The following is an 18,822-nucleotide window of genomic DNA, read 5'->3' on the forward strand; positions in this document are numbered from 1 at the left end:
GTTCTATTATTGATCATGTAAACTAGAAAATATCCTAATACTTGCTTTCTGCTACAGTATGTATGGGCTCCATACATATTTTAATTCTTCGAATGAATTATATATTAATATAATTACTTATACATACGACATTAAAAAAAGATTGGGGTAATATTATCTGTATATTTTATGGATCATCATATGGAGTCAGGCAGAGGTGGCATCAATTTTGTTCATCAAAGCTGCTTGTAGAAAGTGGCAGAGTTTGAGTTGGGCTTCTAGGGTGAGCCAGCTGAAACTTACTCTTCAAGGCCTGGGTCATTACTGGGGTCAGCCCAGTTCCTGTTTCCATATTTTCTTTATTGGTAAGTGGGGTTCCACCTGGGCTCCTCTCTACATCGACTTTTCTGAGTAGTTTCCACAGATCTAACTGGCTTTTACCAGGAGTAATGAAGACATTTGTAACTCGAGTTGATAACACTTTGGACTTTGGTTCCAGGGAAATGCGCTGCAGGTCAGAGATAGTAACTAGTGGATTCTGTGCCTTTGGTGATGGTACAGGCTTCCTCCTTTCATCAAAACTCTGTGTCTTCTTTAATTTCACAGTCAGTAGATCTTTAACTGTTATCTGCATGGGTCCACTTTTTTTTAATGGTCCAGCTTGAAGTGCTTTAGTGAGATCAGATTTTCTGAGCAGCAAAGGTACTGTCAGTGGTGGAGGCGGAGGGGGTGGAGGCACAGGCGGAGGCAGGGGCGGAGGAAAAGATGACTGGCTGGCTGTGGCAGTGAGGCGGGAAGTACAGCCCCCGGGGTCTCCAGGGGTGGTTAGAGCACATGCAGGCACATTTGTAAGTTTACCACGCATGTGACACATCTGACTACAGCTTGGACAGGAAGAATTTTCTGAGACGGCCTTCAGTGCTTCCTGGAGCTTGCGTAATTCATTTTCCAAAATGAGAAACCATTGTTTCAGACTATGAAGTTCTTGGTGGCAGAAACGGCATGGGAAGATGGTGTCTATCAATACTTCCAAACTCCGGGCCATGCAGTTCTGAAACCAGTTGTATGTAGACCATACTCTATTTGTCCAAAGCTTTACTAAATCTTTAAAATTGGGAAATTTGAAGTTCCAGGATGGCCTTAGCCAGCTTCTGCTAAGGGGTGTATCTGTTGAAGGAATAACCACTCTTTCTGGTGAGGGTGGCAGAGGGGGAGGTGTAACTAGCTTAGGCTGAAAGTGAGAGGCTTCTTTTCTTTTGAAAAATCTTTTCGCTTTGGCTTTTAGCTTTATTCTTTGTTGCTTGAACTTGGGCATGGTTTTAGCCTAAGAGTCCGGGGATTCGATGGAGTCCCAGCAGTGGCACCTCCCTCGCCATAAAGAAAAATACAAAAAATAAAATAAAAAAATCAAGACATACTATTAATGTGATAATTTAGTCACTATGTCACTTGAACTTTGAGCTTTAGGCCCCAAAGTTGCTCTGATGTGAGCACACTTCTAAAATTATCATCGAATGTGTATTAGGTAGACTTAAAATTTTTGTAATTGTGTTTTTTGTTTTTGGGGGTTTTTTTGGACACACCGCACGGCTTACGGGATGTTAGTTCCCCAACCAGAGATCGAATCCATGCCCCCTCCAGTGGAAGCATGGAGTCCTAACCACTGGACTGCCAGGGAATTCCCTAATTTTTGTAGTTCTAATGGCTTATGCATTAACTATACCCCTGCCTTGCCTGCTTCTCTCAGGTTTCACCTCAAATGTATATTAGATAAAAGGATTTATGTTAAAAACAATTATATGAAACCGGAAAGGAGTGCATATTGGCAAATAGCTCAGTGCTTATTCTTTTTTTAATAAATTTATTTTATTTTATTTATTTTTGGCTGCGTTGGGTCTTCATTGCTGCATGTGGGCTTTCTCTGTTGCAGCGAGTAGGGGCTCTTCTTTGTTGCGGTGCGTGGACTTCTCTTATTACAGAGCAGGGGCTCTAGGTGCATGGGCTTCAGTAGTTATGGCACACGGGCTTAGTTGCTCCGCGGCATGTGGGATCCTCCCAGACCAGGGCTTGAACCCGTGTCCCCTGCATTGACAGGTGGTTTCTTAACCACTGTGCTACCAGGGTAATCCCCTTCTCTTCTCTTATTTTTAAATGGAAAATTTCTGAAGTCTTTACATTATCTAAAATATGATTAGGGAATTCCCTGGCGGTCCCATGGTTAGGACTCCTCACTTCCACTGCAGGGGGCATGGGTTTGATCCCTGGACTGGGAACTAAGATCCCACATCCTGCATGCCAGGTGGTGGCCCTGCCCCCCAAAGGTGATAAGATTAGCTCCTTTAAAAGGAATCTAAGATTCTTATGGTACATGTAATTTTTTTTTTAACTTTTCCATTTTTTATTATGGAAAAACTTCAACAAAAACAAAAGTGAAGAAAAGAGAATAATGAACTCCTGAAGCAAATCTCAGATAGCATTTCATTACTATTTCAGAATGTATTCCTAAAAAATAGGGTACTGGGCCTCCCTGGTGGCGCAGTGGTTAGGAGTCCGCCTGCCGATGCAGGGGATACGGGTTCGTGCCCCGGTCTGGGAGGATCCCATATGCCGCGGAGCGGCTGGGCCCGTGAGCCATGGCCGCTGAGCCTGCGCATCCGGAGCCTGTGCTCCGCAACGGGAGAGGCCACAACAGTGAGAGGCCCGCATACCGCAAAAAGAAAAAAAAAAAATAGGGTACTATATTAAAAAAAATCATACTATGATTATCATACCTAAAAATTTAACTATTATTAGCTATTATAATTAAAGTAGCTATTAACTTTTATTAAATGCATATACATATATTATGGTGGGTCTTGTGTGTGTGTATATATTTATATGTGAACATATAAAAAGTACATAAAATATGTAGAGTTTAACAAGTAACTATAAAGTGAACATATGAACAAAGAAATAGACTATCAACACCTTCAGAATATCATCAGCACCCCCAAAAGTCTAGTGTGTACCTCCTAGTCATAAACTTTTTCTTTCATAACCACCATATAAATGCAGTCTCTTTGGTTTTCTTATAGTGTCACTGTCTGTGTACAAATCTCTAAAAATGTAGTTTTTTCTAGTTTTAGCTTTGAATTTTATATGAATGGAATCATATAGTATGGTTCCTTGTGTATGCGTCTTTTTCAGTATTATGTTTGAGCTTCATCCATGTTATTACTTATGTGTTTTTCAATTATTTTTATTGCTGTATACTAAGTACTCTATTGTACTACTTAACCAATCCTCTCTTGCCAATGACTTCTAGTTTTTTTGGCTTTTACAAACAACATTGCTATGAATATACTTGTATGCATGTTCTATTGTACATGTACAGGCTGCTTTAGGGCATAGACATAGACATTGGTGAAATTGTTGGGCCATTGGGTATGCATATCTTTTACTTGCCGAAAACACCAAAGTGGTTGTAGTTAACAGTGAATAAGAGTTTTCATTTTCTATGTTGGACTTTTTAAAAGTTAATTTTTACCAGTGAGGTTTTAAAGTTCTTTTACTTTACTGTTTTTCCCCCAAGACAGTGCCTTTTAAAAAAAACAGCTGTATTGAGTTATAATTGAAATACAATAGGTTGCACATGTTTGAAGTATATACTATAATATATATCTAGTCTTTGTTACCAGTTCTTAGCACAGAGCTTCAAAAACCCTTGCAACTTCCTGAGTGATAGGAGTATCTTTGTTATGTTAATGAGGTGACTCCTGACCCCCTTCCTGGATAGCTTCAGGAAGGGACTGGTCACCAAAGTGTTGGAGATGTGGAATTTTCAGCCAACTGGGAGGGGTGGGGGGAGGCTAGTGACCTAGCTCAATGAAATGATAATGAATGAATGAATGAATTATTCCCACATAAGGAAGCCCAGTAAACCTCTGGAAACCAGGAGGAGCTTCCTGGTTGACGAACACATTGATGTGCCGGGAGAGTATTGTGTCAGATCCACCAGGAAAGAACATGGAAGTTCTTCATCCCTGCCTTCTCTCCCCAAGATCTTGACCTATGCGTCTCTTCTGTTTAGCTGTTCCTGAGTTATGTCCTTTATAATAAACCTGTAATCATAAGTATAATGCTTTCAATGAGTTCTGTGAGTCATTCTAGCACATTACTGAACCTGAGGGTATTGTAGGAAGCCCTAAAGTCATAACTGGCCTATCACAGATGCAGGCGGCCCCCAGGACTTGCATGTATCATCTGAAGTGCGGGGAGTTTTGTGAAGGAATTTTTTGCTCTTTAACTTGCGGGGTCTGTGCTAACTCCAGGTAGTTAGTGTTAGAACTGAATTGAAAGGTAGTACATCCAGTTGGTGTCAGAGAGTTGCTGTCAGGGCAAAACAATCTGACAAGTTTTGACGTACATATATAGCCTTGAAACCATCATCACAATCAAGAAAATGAATGGATCTATCTCCCCCATATGTTTCCTTGTGTCCTTTTTAATCTACCCTTCTCCCCATTTGTGTCTGTCTTCTTTGGCTCTGAACACAATGGAATTCCCAATTAAATTGGGAATTATATTCCCAATGGAATACTTCTCAGCACTTAAAAGGAATGAATTACTGATATGTACAACATGAATGGATCTCAGATGCATTATGTTAAGTGATAGAGCTAGATTCAAAGAGCAGTGTACTGTGTAACTCCATTTATGTGATATTCTGGAATCACAGAATATCACAGATCAGGGGTTGCCAGACAGCACAGATCAGGGGTTGCCAAGGGCTAAGGAAGCAGCTGAGGGTTGACTTCACAGGGACACAAAGGAACTTTTTAGGGCGATGAAGTAGTCTATGCCTTGATTGTAATGTTGGTTACACAACTGTGTATTTGTCAAAATTCGTAGACTGGGACACTAAAAAGTGAATTTTATGTAATTTTACCTCAAAAAACCTGTCTTTAAAAAAAAAAGGTAAAAAGATTGGAAGAATTTGCTAATGCAGATTATAAGTTACAGTGGCAGTATTTCAAGCAAAGTGGACTTTAGAACAAGGGATAGTGCCAAGGATAAGAAAAGATACTTGATAATAATAAAGGGATCACTGCAGTAAGAAAATACAACAGTATATACCTAATAACAGCTTCCACATAGCTGAGAAATTAACAAGTCCACAAGTACACATGAAAATTTCAACACTCCTCTTTCAGTAATTGATTAAACAAGTAGACAGAAATCAATAGGGTCATAGAAGAGTTAATTACCAGTGCACTTGACCTAATTGACATTCCATTCAATAACAGCAGAAATACACATTCTTTTCAAGTGCACATGAATCATTCACTAAGACAGATAGCCCCATGTGGTGGGCCATTAAACAAATTTCAATACATTGAATATGATTCATATTACATACAGGGGTAATATGATCACAGGGAGTTTAATGAGAAATTAATAAAAGATGTCCAGAAAATATCCCAAATATTTGGAAATTAAACAGTATATTTCTGAGTAATACATGAATAAAAGAAGGAATCAAGGAAAACTAGAAAATATTTTGAACTTTGTAGCAGTGCTTATTGAGAAATTTATTTATTTATTTATTTATTTATTTAATTATTTATTTTGTGGTATGCGGGCCTCTCACTGTTGTGGCCTCTCCCGCTGCGGAGCACAGGCTCCGGACGCGCCCACTCAGCGGCCATGGCTCACGGGCCCAGCCGCTCCGCGGCATGTGGGATCCTCCCGGACCGGGGCACGAACCCGTGTCCCCTGCATCGGCAGGCAGACTCTCAACCACTGCGCCACCAGGGAAGCCTGAGAAATTTATTTTGATAAGCATTTAACTGTTCATATTAGAAGAGAACAGTCTAGAATCAGTGATAAGCTTCTACCCTGAGAACCTAGGAAAAGAACAGCAGATTAAACCTAAAGAAAGTATTGGGTTGGCCAAAAAGTTAGTTTGGTTTTTTCTGTTAAGATGGCTCCAGTAGTGCTTAGGTGTCTTTAACTTCCTTTGAAACAATTTTGTTAGATTGTATTGTGACAGCTGTCATATCAGTGTGCATTAAAAAAAACAACAACCAGTATCTTATCAAAATTGGTGAATTTTTGTGTAGCCATTTTAACATTGAAGATGGAAGAAAAACATTTTCAGCATATTATGCTTTATTATTTCAAGCAAGGTAAAAACGCAACTGAAATGCAAAAAAAGATTTGTGCAGTGTATGGAGAAGGTGCTGTGACTGATTGAATGTGTCAGAAGTGGTTTGCAAAGTTTCCTGCTGGAGATTACTTGAAGGTAGACCAGTTGAAGTTGATAGCGATCAAATCGAGACATTAATTGAGAACAATTAACGTTATACCATGTGGGAGATAGCTGACATACTCAAAGTATCCATATCAAGCGTTGAAAATCATTTGCATGAGCTTAGTTATGTTAATTGCTTTGGTGTTCGGGTTCCAAGTAAGTTTAGCGGGTTGGTGGGGGGGACCTTCTTGGCCTTATTTCTGCATACCATTCTCTATTTAAATGTAACGAAAACGTTCTGTTTTTAAAACAAATTGTGACGGGCGATGAAAAGTGGATACTGTACAATAATGTGGAACGGAAGAGATCGTGGGGCAAGCGAAATGAACCACCACAAACCACGTTAAAGGCCGGTCTTCATCCAAAGAAGGTGATGTTGTGTATATGGTGGGATTGGAAGGGAGTCCTCTACTATGAGCTCCTTCCGGAAAACCAAATGATGAATTCCAATAAGTACTGCTCCAAATTAGACCACCTGAAAGCAGCACTTGACGAAAAGCATCTGGAATTAGTCAACAGAAAATGCATAATCTTCCATCAGGATAACACAAGACTGTGTTTCTTTGATGACCAGGCAAAAACTGTTACAGCTTGGCTGGGGAGTTCTGATTCATCTGCCATATTCACCAGACATTGCACCTTTGGATTTCCATTTATTTTGGTCTTTACAAAATTCTCTTAATGGAAAAAATGTCAATTCCCTGGAAGACTGTAAAAGGCACCTGGAACAGTTCTTTGCTCACAAAGACTAAAAGTTTTGGGAAGATGGAATTATGAAGTTGCCTGAAAAATGGCAGAAAGTAGTGGAACAAAAGGGCGAAGGGCGAATACGTTGTTCAATAAACTTCTTGGTGAAAATGAAAAATGTGTCTTTTATTTTTACTTTTAAAACCGAAGGAACTTTTGGGCCAACCCAGTAGAAAGCAGGACATAGTAAAGGTAAGAATGGGAATCAATCAAATAGAAAATGCGCAGACAGTAGACAAAACTAATAATGCCAAATTTGGTTCTTTGAAAAGATAATAGAATTGGCAAAACCGCTGTTAGATCAGTTTTCTCCACCTTGGCTCTGTTGACTTTTACAGCCTGATAATTGTGGGGAGCTGTCCTATCCCTGGTCTCTACCCCTAGATGCCAGTAGAACCCCTTTTCCCAGTTGTGACAACTAAAAGTGTCTCCAGACATTGGCAGATATCCCCTGGAGGTGGGTGGCAAATTCACTCCTCCTTGAGACCACTACATTAGAACAACCAAGATAAAAAAGGGGGGGGCAAGGGGGGAAAAAGAAAAAGTAAAGAAAGAAGACAAAAATTAGCAATATCAGTGAAAAAAGAGACATCAGTGTAGATTTTATAGGCATTAAAAGGGTAATAAAGGCATATTATAAGCAAGATAATGCTAGTAAATTCAGTATCCTAAATGAAATAGATATATTTCTGGAAAAATGCAAATTACTGAAACTGACTTAAGATGAAATAGAAAACCTGATAGCTTTATACTGATTTTAACTATTATACATTGCAGGTGATAACTGGTCACTTAGCTTTTGGCAGATGTTGTGATTGATTATCACTCCTGCTCAAGGTCAAGAAATAATTCACTTAGGAGCTACTCTGTGCTAGGCAAAGGGCTAGGCACTCAGGGTACAGTTTTTGTTTTTGATTTTGTTTTTTGCCGTTCCACACAGCATGAGGGATCTTAGTTCCCCAACCAGGGATGGAACCTGTGCCCCCTGCAGTGGGAGAGCAAAATCTTAACCACTGGACCGCCAGGGAAGTCCCACCTTATACCGGTTTTATCTTATTTTATTTTTAAAATTTTATTTATTTATTTTTGGCTGCATTGGGTATTCGTTGCTGCGCGTGGGCTTTCTCTAGTTGTGGTGAGCAGGGGCTATTCTTCATTGCGGTGTGCCGGCTTCTCATTGCGGTGGCTTCTCTTGTTGTGGAGCACAGGCTCTGGGCGTGTGGGCTTCAGTAGTTGTGGCACGTGGGCTCAGTATTTGTGGCTCAAGGGCTCTAGAACACAGGCTTAGTAGCTGTGGTGCACAGGCTTAGTTGCTCCATGACATGTGAGATCTTCCCGGACCAGGGCTCGAACCTATGTCCCCTGCATTGGCAGGCAGATTCTTAACCATTGCACCACCAGGGAAGTCCCTTTATACTGATTTTAGAAACTAGATTTGCAACTAAAAACTTTCCCACAAATAAAGACCTGGATGACTTCATTGATGAACTCTATCAAAACACTTAAGGAAAAAAGCATACTAGTCCGACACAAACTAAGCGAACAGGAAGAGTGAACACTTCCTACTCACTTTATATGGCCAATAATTACCTTGATACCAAAGCAAAACATATTACAAGAAAAGAAATCTGCAGACCAAGAGCCTAAATGAATAACAAAATATTAGCAGGGGAGATCCAGCCAGCCAAACCAAGCAAACCAAAAATAGGAAAAACGAAAAACAAAAAAAACACCGCACACATGCAAAACACAGTGCACCCCCAATGACCACCATGTCAGGTTTATTCCAGGAGTGCAAATTTGGTTTAATATTTGAAAATTAATCAATTTATTTCCACATATTAACACTAGTGTAAATTGGGAAAAACATGTTATCATCCCTATAGATGTGGGAAAAGTATCTGAAAAAAAAATCCAACACATTCTTCATAAAAACTAACAGCACCTGGGCTTCCCTGGTGGCGCAGCGGTTGAGAGTCCGCCTGCCGATGCAGGGGACACGGGTTCGTGCCCCGGTCCAGGAAGATCCCACATGCCGCGGAGCGGCTGGGCCCGTGAGCCATGGCCGCTGAGCCTGCGCGTCCGGAGCCTGTGCTCCGCAGCGGGAGAGGCCACCACAGTGAGAGGCCCGCGTACCACAAAAAAAAAAAAAAAAAAAAAAAAACTAACAGCACCTTAGGAATAGAAGGTAAAACTTTCTCAACCTGATAAAAAGGCATCCACAGAAACCCATTAACTTAATACGTAATGGTGAAAGACTGAATGCTTTCCAAGATCTCAAAAGACGCAAAAATGCTCTCACTTCTGTTCAGTCGTGGTTTTGCTAGCACAATAAGGAAATAAAAGGCATACAGATTAGAGAAGATAAAATTAAACTGTCCTTATTTGTTAATGATATTGCATTTATAGAAAATCCTGAGAAATGCATAAACAAGCTACTAGAACCAGTAAAGCTGTGTAGCAGTGTAAAAGGCTCAGTATGCAAAAATTGACTGCATCTATGTAATAGGAACCAGCAGTTGGAAAATGCAAAGTTTTTAAAATTTGCGGTAGCATCCAAAAAGGTAAATAGTTGGAAGTAACAAAATGTACAAGACCAGTACACTGAAAACTACATAATAAATGCTGGAAGACATTCTTTTCCACTCAACAAACTTTTATTGAGTATATGTCAAACCAAAGTCTTTGTGCCGAAGGTATAGAAATAAACAGGGTGCAGCCATAGCCCTAGCAGAGACAATAAATAGAAAAGCAGAAAGCACAGTGAGATAAGCATTGTGATGGAAGTGTACAGTGTGTGGCAACATAGAGAGTATCCTTCCAGAAGGATGCAGTGATTGTCCCAATATTCAGTCAGTCTGGAAGAGAAAAACCTAAATCAGTGGAGACATATACCATATTTGTGGATCAGAGAACTCAGTATTATTAAAATGTCAGTTCTCTTACCATTGTTCTCCTTTGCATGTCCTTGGCCACCAATGGGATTTAGTCCCCCATTTTTTTGACTATTTGGGTTTCTTTCAAAAAGTGCTTAGTCTAGCAAGTCATTTGTCCATTTTACAATTGGGTTTTCTCTTCCTTATTGAATTGTAGGAGTTCTTTACATATATTTAGATAGGTTCTTTGTTGGTTATGCGTGCCACAAGTATCTACTTTCATTAAGTGGCATGTCTTTTTGAAAACTTTAGTGATATCTTTGATGAATGCACATGAACTTTAATTTATGGAAAGAATCAATCCATAGCTAGTGCTTTTTGTGTCTTGATTTAAGAACTCCTTCCTGCTCGAGATCATAAAGATACTCTTAATTTTTTTTTTTGCTGCGTTGGGTCTTCATTGCTGCGTGCAGGCTTTCTCTACTTGCGGTGAGCGGGAGCTCCTCTTCCTTGTGGTGCACGGACGGCTTCTCATTGTGGTGGCTTCTCTTGTTGCAGAGCACGGGCTTTAGGCGCGCAGGCTTCAGTAATTGTGGCACGCAGGATCAGTAGCTTTGGCACACGGGCTTAGCTGTTCTGCGGCACGTGGGATCTTCCTGGACCAGGGCTGGAAGCTGTGTCCCCTGCATTGACAGGTGGATTCTTAACCAGTACACCACCAGGGAAGTCCCTCTTATTATGAATTATTTTATTTACTTATTTATTTATTTATTTATGGCTGCGTTGGGTCTTTGCTGCTGTGCACGGGCTTTCTCAAGTTGCGGAGAGTGGGGGCTATTCTTCCTTGTGGTGCACGGGCTTCTCATTGCAGTGGCTTCTCTTGTTGTGGACCGTGGGCTCTAGAGGCACGGGCTTCAGTAGTTGTGGCACACAGGCTCAGTAGTTGTGGCTCGTGGACTCTACAGCTCAGGCTCAGTAGTTGTGGTGCATGGGCTTAGTTGCTCCACAGCATGTGGAATCTTCCCGGACCAGGGAATGAACCTGTGACCCCTGCAATGGCAGGCAAATTCTTAACCACTGCGCCACCAGGGAAGTCCCCCTCTTAATTTTTAAAAAATGTCTTAGAGGTCCCTTTCAAATTTTGATTTTTATCCCACTGGGAATTAATTTTTTTTGGTAGGTTCTAAAGTGGTCTGTCTATACCATTACTTTTGGGCGTGGAAAATGTTATTGATATTTTCTGTGGTATGGTTTAGGAGTATGTGCTATAAAAATCCTCATTAACATTTTGAAGGCTCTCTGGATTTTAATGATGTTCAGTTTATTGAATATTTTCTTCATAATCTTTTACAGCTAATTAAAGAAAACTATTTAAGTATAAAAGAAATGGCAAAACAACTTTTCAGAATAATTTGTCTACCTGAAAAGTTGGCTGTGCTGACATTTTTCCTTTGAAATATTTCTAACAATTTGCAAATTGTTGATTTGAGGACCACATAGACATGTTTTGCTTGTCCCTCACAATGGTATGAATTTTTTGGAGTTGCTGAAATTCTCAAGTCGGATGATTTCACTTAACGTTTTATTGTGTCCTGATCAACTGAATGATTTTGCAATACTAGGTCTGCATTCTCACCTGGCAACAATTAGCTGAAACCAGCTCTTGTCTTTGGATGGGGCACGTGCTCTCCATTTCTCCCAAGTGGTTATTTCCATTTCCCTCCCCTTGAGTTGTGACCCCTGCTATAGACCTATGTTTAGACTGTATTTACTTAAAAATTCTAAACAAATTTCGAGCAACAGACATAATATACTGATTGAGTGTCAAGAACTGATGAAGTTTTTTGCCAGAATGGTAGGGACATATGGATCATATTTTTTTTAAATATACATAATATATATTATCAGAGTAGATGTTAAAAAGACATTCCATGGGGGCTTCCCTGGTGGCGCAGTGGTTGAGAGTCCGCCTGCCGATGCAGGGGACACGGGTTCGTGCCCCGATCCTGGAAGATCCCACATGCCGCGGAGCGGCTGGGCCCGCGAGCCATGGCCGCGGAGCCTGTGTGTCCGGAGCCTGTGCTCCGCAACGGGAGAGGCCACAGCAGTGAGAGGCCCGCGTACAGCAAAAAAAAAAAAAAAGACATTCCATGAATTTTAAAAAATTTTTATTGAAGTATAGTTGATTTACAGTATTGTGTTAACTTCTGCTGTACAGCAAAGTGATTCAGTTATACATATACTTTTTCATATTCTTTTCCATTATGGTTTATCACAGGATATTGAATATAGCTCCCTGTGCTATACAGTAGGACCTTGTTGTTGATCCATTCTATATAAACTAGTTTGCATCTGCTAATCCCAAACTCCCAATCCTCCCCTCCGCAAAGCTTCCTAGCTTTTATGAGGGGTAGCAATGGTTTACAAACTTATTTTAGTCTTAGGATGTACCGCCCAAATACAGAAGGTCAATATATAAAGCTAATGAAAAGCCAGCTGCTCAGAGGCAAGCAACTGAGAGACCCTGGGCATGTGCCCGTCACACCACTCCTTTTGGCTGTTTTGTTGCCTCTACCAGGGCTACTAGGAACCTCAAAGTCGGAACATGGTTGAAACAGCTGTTCTAGAAAATCTCCCAAGTAGCTCAAGTCATATTGGAAACTTGCACCCCAAACCTTAAAAACAAAAGTTCGTTTCACCTAATCAAATTGTCTCCTTATAATTTTGTAATATTTCAAACATTCATAGGGAATAATAAGACAAACATTTATGTACCTACCACTCACCTTCATCAAATCTTAACATTTTACTTTGTTGCTTTGGTTGTTTTTTTTTTTAATTGGAGTATAGTTGATTTACAATGTTGTGTTAGTTTCTGTTGTATAGTAAAGTGAATCAGTTACACATATACATATATCCACTCTTTTTTTAGATTCTGTTCCCATATAGGCCATTACAGAGTATTGAGTAGAGTTCCTTGTGCTACACAGTAGGTCCTTGTTAGTTATCTATTTTATATATAGTAGTGTGTATATGTCAATCCCAATCTCCCAATTTATCGTTCTCTGCCTTTCCCCCCTGGTAACTATAAGATTGTTTTCTACATCTGTGACTCTGTTTCTGTTTTGTAGATAAGTTCATTTGTACCATTTTTTTAGATTCCACATATAAGTGATAATCATATGATATTTGTCTTTCTCCATCTGACTTACTTCACTCAGTATGACAGTCTCGGTCCATCTGTGTTGCTGCAAATGGTATTATTTTATTCTTTTTTGTGGCTGAGTATTATTCCATTGTATATATGTACCACATTTCTTTATCCATTCCTCTGTCAATGGCATTTAGGTTGCTTCCATGTCTGTTGTAAACAGTGCTGCAGTAAACATTGGAGTGCATGTATCTTTTCAAATTGTGGTTTTCTCCGGGTCATGAATTTTAATGTTCTTTCAAAAAAAAAGTTTGCAAGCTTACTATGTCCGGTCGTGTTCTAGTCATTGAGGATACAACTGTTAACAAAACAGATAAAAATTCTTTTCCTGACAAGAGTTAGGTGAAAGAAACAAATGACTTATAAAACTGGAAAACATTTTTCTCAGCTATATGTTAATGTTAAAATCAAGTGGAATAAACACAAATATTTCAAAACATGTTAAAAGAAATAAAGCTCTGGATGAAGTAATAAGAAATAATAATTTTAAAAAGAACATCTGGTCCTTGGGAATTCGCTGGATTCAAAACTTTCAAAAGGGAATACACCACACACATTGTCATAAAATATAGACAAGTATAACATGAATGGCTTAACCTGGGAAAAACAACACAGATGTGGATGACTGTAAATCACTGTGCCATATGCATTTCTGATTTAAAAGGTTTTAAAGTAGAATTAGAATACTTTATAAATGTGATTTTATTTCCATATTATTAACATCTCTATATCAAACTAGTGATGCACAGATAAATATGTTCTATTAAAATCAGAAAAAGAATAATACATCTTCCCCACCCCCAATTAATATTTAACATTAATTGTTAAAATTTTTTTTAAAAGACAAGTCTTATTTGGTGAGCTTTCATTTCAGCTATTAATATATGTATGTTTGTCCCATATCATGTGGTAAATGTGTTCTTTTTTAATTTTGACTTTTTCTTTTGATATAATTTCTGACTTGGAAAAGTTGCAAGAATAGTAGAGAGCTCCTGTATTCTCCAGATGTTGACTGCTTCCACTTTTACTGTTCCCTTCCTCCTTCCCCACCCCCAAGCTCTGTATGAGCACAAAGCCATTTATAACAAAATCACCGAATTCAGTTCTTTAAGATGCCATTCCTGACGTTTGTATTTAGGCTCATAAGGAATAGTGATTTACAGTCATCCTCATCTGTGTTGTTTTTTCCAGGTTAGGTCATTCATACTATACCTGTCTATATTTTAGGATAGTGTATGTTATACATTAAAATTGGATTATAATTAGAAAACCAGTCAGTGGGATTTACTCTCGTAACAGAATTAGGTGGAAAATATCACTTCAGTAGACACAAAAAAGTATTTGAAAAAACCCAGCACTTACTCACGATAAAAAGTCTTGTCAAAATAGAAATAGAAGTACACCTTCAATATTTGAGAATGGTGACTGGTTAGGTGAAGTCTGATTTATTTAAAGAAGAATTTTGATGGCATGAGGAAATAATCATGATTGGATAAATGAATAAGGAATGACTATATGGTTATTTGCATCTTTACAGAGAAAACAGACCAGCATAAAATACACAAAAACATAAATAGTGGTTATTTTCTGGGGTTGAGAAATTATGGATTTTTTTCATTATACTTTTTTTTGCCTTTTAGAGTGATTCTAAAATGTGCATTTGTTAATTTTGTAACCATAAATAAGAACAGAGGTTATTTTATAATTAAGGCTTTTAATCAGAAGTACAACTACATAAAAAATTTAAGCATGGCTTTCTATTGTGAATTGCAAAACTCATTAAAGTGTGAAATGAAATAGTTTTAAGGAGCCTAAATCAAGGCAGCTTTGATGATAAAATGTACAAGAAACATAATAGATGAGGTTGCAAAATATCAAATGATTTGCTTATCCATACGAAGCCATGAACTTTTTACCTGGGCTAGATATAATATTAATAACGAGAGTCTTTAGTTCTTCATAAACCTGGTACAAATGCAGATAATGTATCTATCAGTAATCCAGAAGTTGGTAATCTTTACTCGAATTCTTAAATGAAGATATACAAAAATTGATTGTGAATCCTCTGATGGTAACTGATTGCTAGTCTGTGTTGTAATGGAGATGATTAAATATATATATTCTACTGGTTTCTAAATATCAAGAGTTGATTATATTTTTCTTCTATATATTTTTGCAGATGGTAGTCAAAACTTTTATGGATATGGATCAGGATTCAGAAGATGAAAAACAGCAGTATCTCCCACTAGCCTTGCATCTAGCATCTGAATTTTTTCTCAGGAATCCCAATAAAGATGTGCGTCTCCTTGTAGCATGCTGTTTGGCTGACATCTTTAGAATCTATGCCCCAGAAGCTCCATATACTTCCCACGATAAACTAAAGGTAAATACAATTTTTACAAAATTAGTTTACTTTTATAGTTTAACTTACTACCCTTAGGAACATAGGTTTCATTTTAATCATCCTGTGACCGTAAGAAGATTATATCATAAGTTCTAAAACTAATTAATTATTCATTCAATTAATATTGAGCATCCACAAAAATGATTGGTATTTTTATGTGGCATTAAAGGGTATGGATCAAAACTAGTCCCTATCTGCTCATATCTAACCTTCAGGAATATCCATCTCAAAGCCCAGATGGCTGAATTGAAGGGATGGTGGATGAATGACACTTTTTAAAACAACTATATAACAGAATTTACACATTCAAATGACTGTGTTCCCCTGCAAGTTATATTATATGCAAAACTGTATGCTCATCTTGATAGTTCTGCCTTTGTTTGAAATGTTTGAGGAACTCCTCTTTTGAGTTGATCTCTTGAGCTGATTTCGTATTTTGAATACTTTTATACTTTAATCCTTTGGATTGCTTTCTTTTAAATAGTCCTAAAATCAGTTTGTTCCATACTGATACTATTTGGGGTTAAAACTTCTAAAGAAAGCTTATTAAGAAATGGAGCACTATTGTTGTGGAAAGTACAACCCTTGGACCAGTCTATTATTGCTTTTGTTCCACACAACTTTGTAGTCACTCATCAAATTCAAAACTAGGTACTGAAAATTACTATTTAATTTGGGAAATTATAATGGAAGACTCATATCCAGGTACTTAAACTGAAGATAACTGCCATAATACAAGATGAAGATAGTGAATAAAGTTCTGTACTAGAAGGGTAGCAAGATATAGAACCTATGGTCCTCTCAGAATGAGAAAGCCTAAAGATTTGTGGCAGTAATAATCTTTATTTTTGCTTATAAAGAATGTAATTTTAAGTGATTTGCTGTTTTCCAGATATTTTAAGTAATGGACTAGGCCAGTCCCAAGTCATTGGCTAAAGGAGAATTTTCTTTTATTGTCTATAATGGAGAATATATATTATAAACTATTAATGTATTGTGAAAGTGACAAGTATTTGTATCTAAATTAATATGTTTTATCATTTTTTAAAACAGGACATATTTTTGTTTATTACCAGACAATTAAAGGGTTTGGAGGATACAAAGAGCCCGCAGTTTAATAGATACTTTTATTTATTAGAGGTAAACAAATTTTATTTAATAAATATCACACTATTTCATGTTGTAGAAAATTCTTTATAGTAACTTTATAATGTAAAATGAATCTTTTTTTGTTTGTTTTATACGAAGCCCACTTAAGAAAATGTCATTTACAATCTCTCTTTTTTTTTTTTTGCTCCTCATATCCTGAAAAGATAAAGCATATTCCACTGGCAAAGCTGTTATATTATTTGAAACTTTATTTTTATATTTGTTTTTATTCTTTTCTAATCCCCAAAGAGATTAAGTTGAATTAATTTTCACTGCGCCTTATATTTTGTACATATATATGTGTTACTAGCCTCTGACAGTTCAGTATTTTTCAATTAGAGAAGGTTAATGCCAGCAGATACGTCTTTTTAAAGATCAGAGTACGGCTGTTTAAACAATTGTAATTTTATATGTTGGGCCATTATAAGCTTTACTATAGATTTATAATTCTAAAAATTAAATCTTATTAATGAGCTTGCTTTTGTGTAACTTTTATGTATGTGTAAATAATTTTATTTATTTATTTGTTTATTTATTTAAGAATTTAGCTTGGGTTAAATCATATAACATCTGCTTTGAATTGGAAGATTGCAATGAAATTTTTATTCAGCTTTTTAGGACTCTCTTCTCAGTGATCAAGTAAGTTATTTTTTAAGCATCTCTGTTTGTCTCTTTTTCTTGCTCTGTGTATTGAAGTATGTACTGTGCATTTACACTAAGATCTTTTAGTTAAAAGGAAATGTTTTCCTTAGAAGAGTTAACATAAAAAGGAAAATAAAAAATTCTGTTGTCTGAAACCTGCCTTTGTCCTTATATTACCATTTTAAATTATGGAATCAATTGTATAGGTTGACTTGTAAAGCAAGCAGTATGAGACCTTATATAATGAAGTACTAAATTATAAGGTAGAAATTTTAAGTATTGTAAGTATCATTAGTGAGTACTGGGAGGCATAATAGCTCAGCGGTTAAGTATACTGACTTTGATATCATCTCATTTTACAGCTAAAAAAAATTGTAAGCATTGCTCTTTCCTTATAGAAATAGGGACATTCATGTACAGAGGAGTTTGGTGGCTTGCCGGGGCACATATTGCTGAACAATATGATTTCAATCCAGTGTTTCATTCTGGTGTGTGTGTATGTGTGTGTGTGTGTGTGTGTGTGTGTGTGTGTGGTGTGGTGTGTGTGTGTGTGGTGTGTGTGTGTGTGGTGTGTGTGTGTAGTAAACCAAGCATTGTTATGAGATGTGTTCTGCAACATTACATTATATGCAAACATAATATATGTCAAATATATTTTAAATTTTCTAGTAGCTACATTAAGAAAGGTAAAAAGAAACAAGTGAAATTTATTTAAATAATATACTTTATTTATTTCACGTTATCCAAAGCATTATTATTTCAACATAAGGCTCTATTCAGACTTTATCTTCAATAGCCAAATGGCTGTTGGATAACAGCTTCTGTATTGGACAGCACATTTCTAAAGTTTTCTGTAGATTTCTTATGAATACTTTAACATGTTTTTCTTTTCCTTAGATAGAATGGTAGGAAGAGAATTAACCTGGAATAAACAGGAAAGGACTGGACCAACCTGGTCTAGTGATAGAAGCTTATAAAAAAACTTCATGAGAAAAAGCTTCCTGTGGCAACTAACTGAAGGCCCTTAAATAAAAGATAAAATGTATAAACTTTACCTTTGTGTTAGTTAGCTTTTGCTGCATAACAAAGTAACCCACAACTTGGTAGTTTAAAACAGGTTCCGTTTTATTTTGCTCATGATTCTGCTTGTCAGTTCTTTCTCTCTGGGCTGGACTTGCTCCTTTATTTGCAGTCAGTTAGCAGGACATCTGGCAGTTGGCTGAGGTAATAGGACAACTGGGTCACGTGTCACTCTCTCGTCATCCAGCAGGCTAGTTCAGACCTCTTCTTATGCTGACTGGGTTTCAAATGTAGCAAGAAGGGCACACCCCACCACACAAGCACTTTTTAAGACCTCTGCACACTTCATGTTTACTTATATTTCATTGGCCAAGCAAGGTTCATAGGGAAGCCCAGATTCAAAGGTTGGTTAGATAGACTCCATATTTTGTTGGACAGAGCAGCATTTTAAAGGCTTGTGCATACAGAGATAGGAACAGTTTGTGGCCATTGTTTGCATTCT

The 18,822-nt window shown here is 37.6% G+C and overlaps 2 protein-coding genes across 6 annotated transcripts in view; one reads left to right on the forward strand and one right to left on the reverse strand.

Moving 5' to 3' along the window:
* The window catches only part of PDS5A (PDS5 cohesin associated factor A), a 132,278-nt gene that overhangs the window by 35,120 nt on the left and 78,336 nt on the right, over positions 1 to 18,822 (forward strand). For all 5 annotated transcript variants that reach the window (XM_060110832.1, XM_060110825.1, XM_060110839.1 and 2 more), the window contains exons 3-5: positions 15,285 to 15,488; positions 16,563 to 16,649; positions 17,200 to 17,297. In XM_060110832.1, the coding sequence (XP_059966815.1) occupies positions 15,285 to 15,488; positions 16,563 to 16,649; positions 17,200 to 17,297 (389 nt within the window). The remainder of the gene's footprint in view (positions 1 to 15,284; positions 15,489 to 16,562; positions 16,650 to 17,199; positions 17,298 to 18,822) is intronic.
* Positions 151 to 1,304, reverse strand: LOC132497579 (proline-rich protein 11-like). Its single transcript, XM_060110868.1, is given in 3 exon segments — positions 151 to 742; positions 745 to 789; positions 791 to 1,304. Coding segments are annotated over 3 exon segments (1,089 nt in total). The 5' UTR covers positions 1,295 to 1,304; the 3' UTR covers positions 151 to 202.

This window comes from Mesoplodon densirostris, chromosome 1 (genome assembly GCF_025265405.1).
Source record: "Mesoplodon densirostris isolate mMesDen1 chromosome 1, mMesDen1 primary haplotype, whole genome shotgun sequence".
Classification (NCBI taxonomy): Eukaryota; Metazoa; Chordata; class Mammalia; order Artiodactyla; family Ziphiidae; genus Mesoplodon; species Mesoplodon densirostris.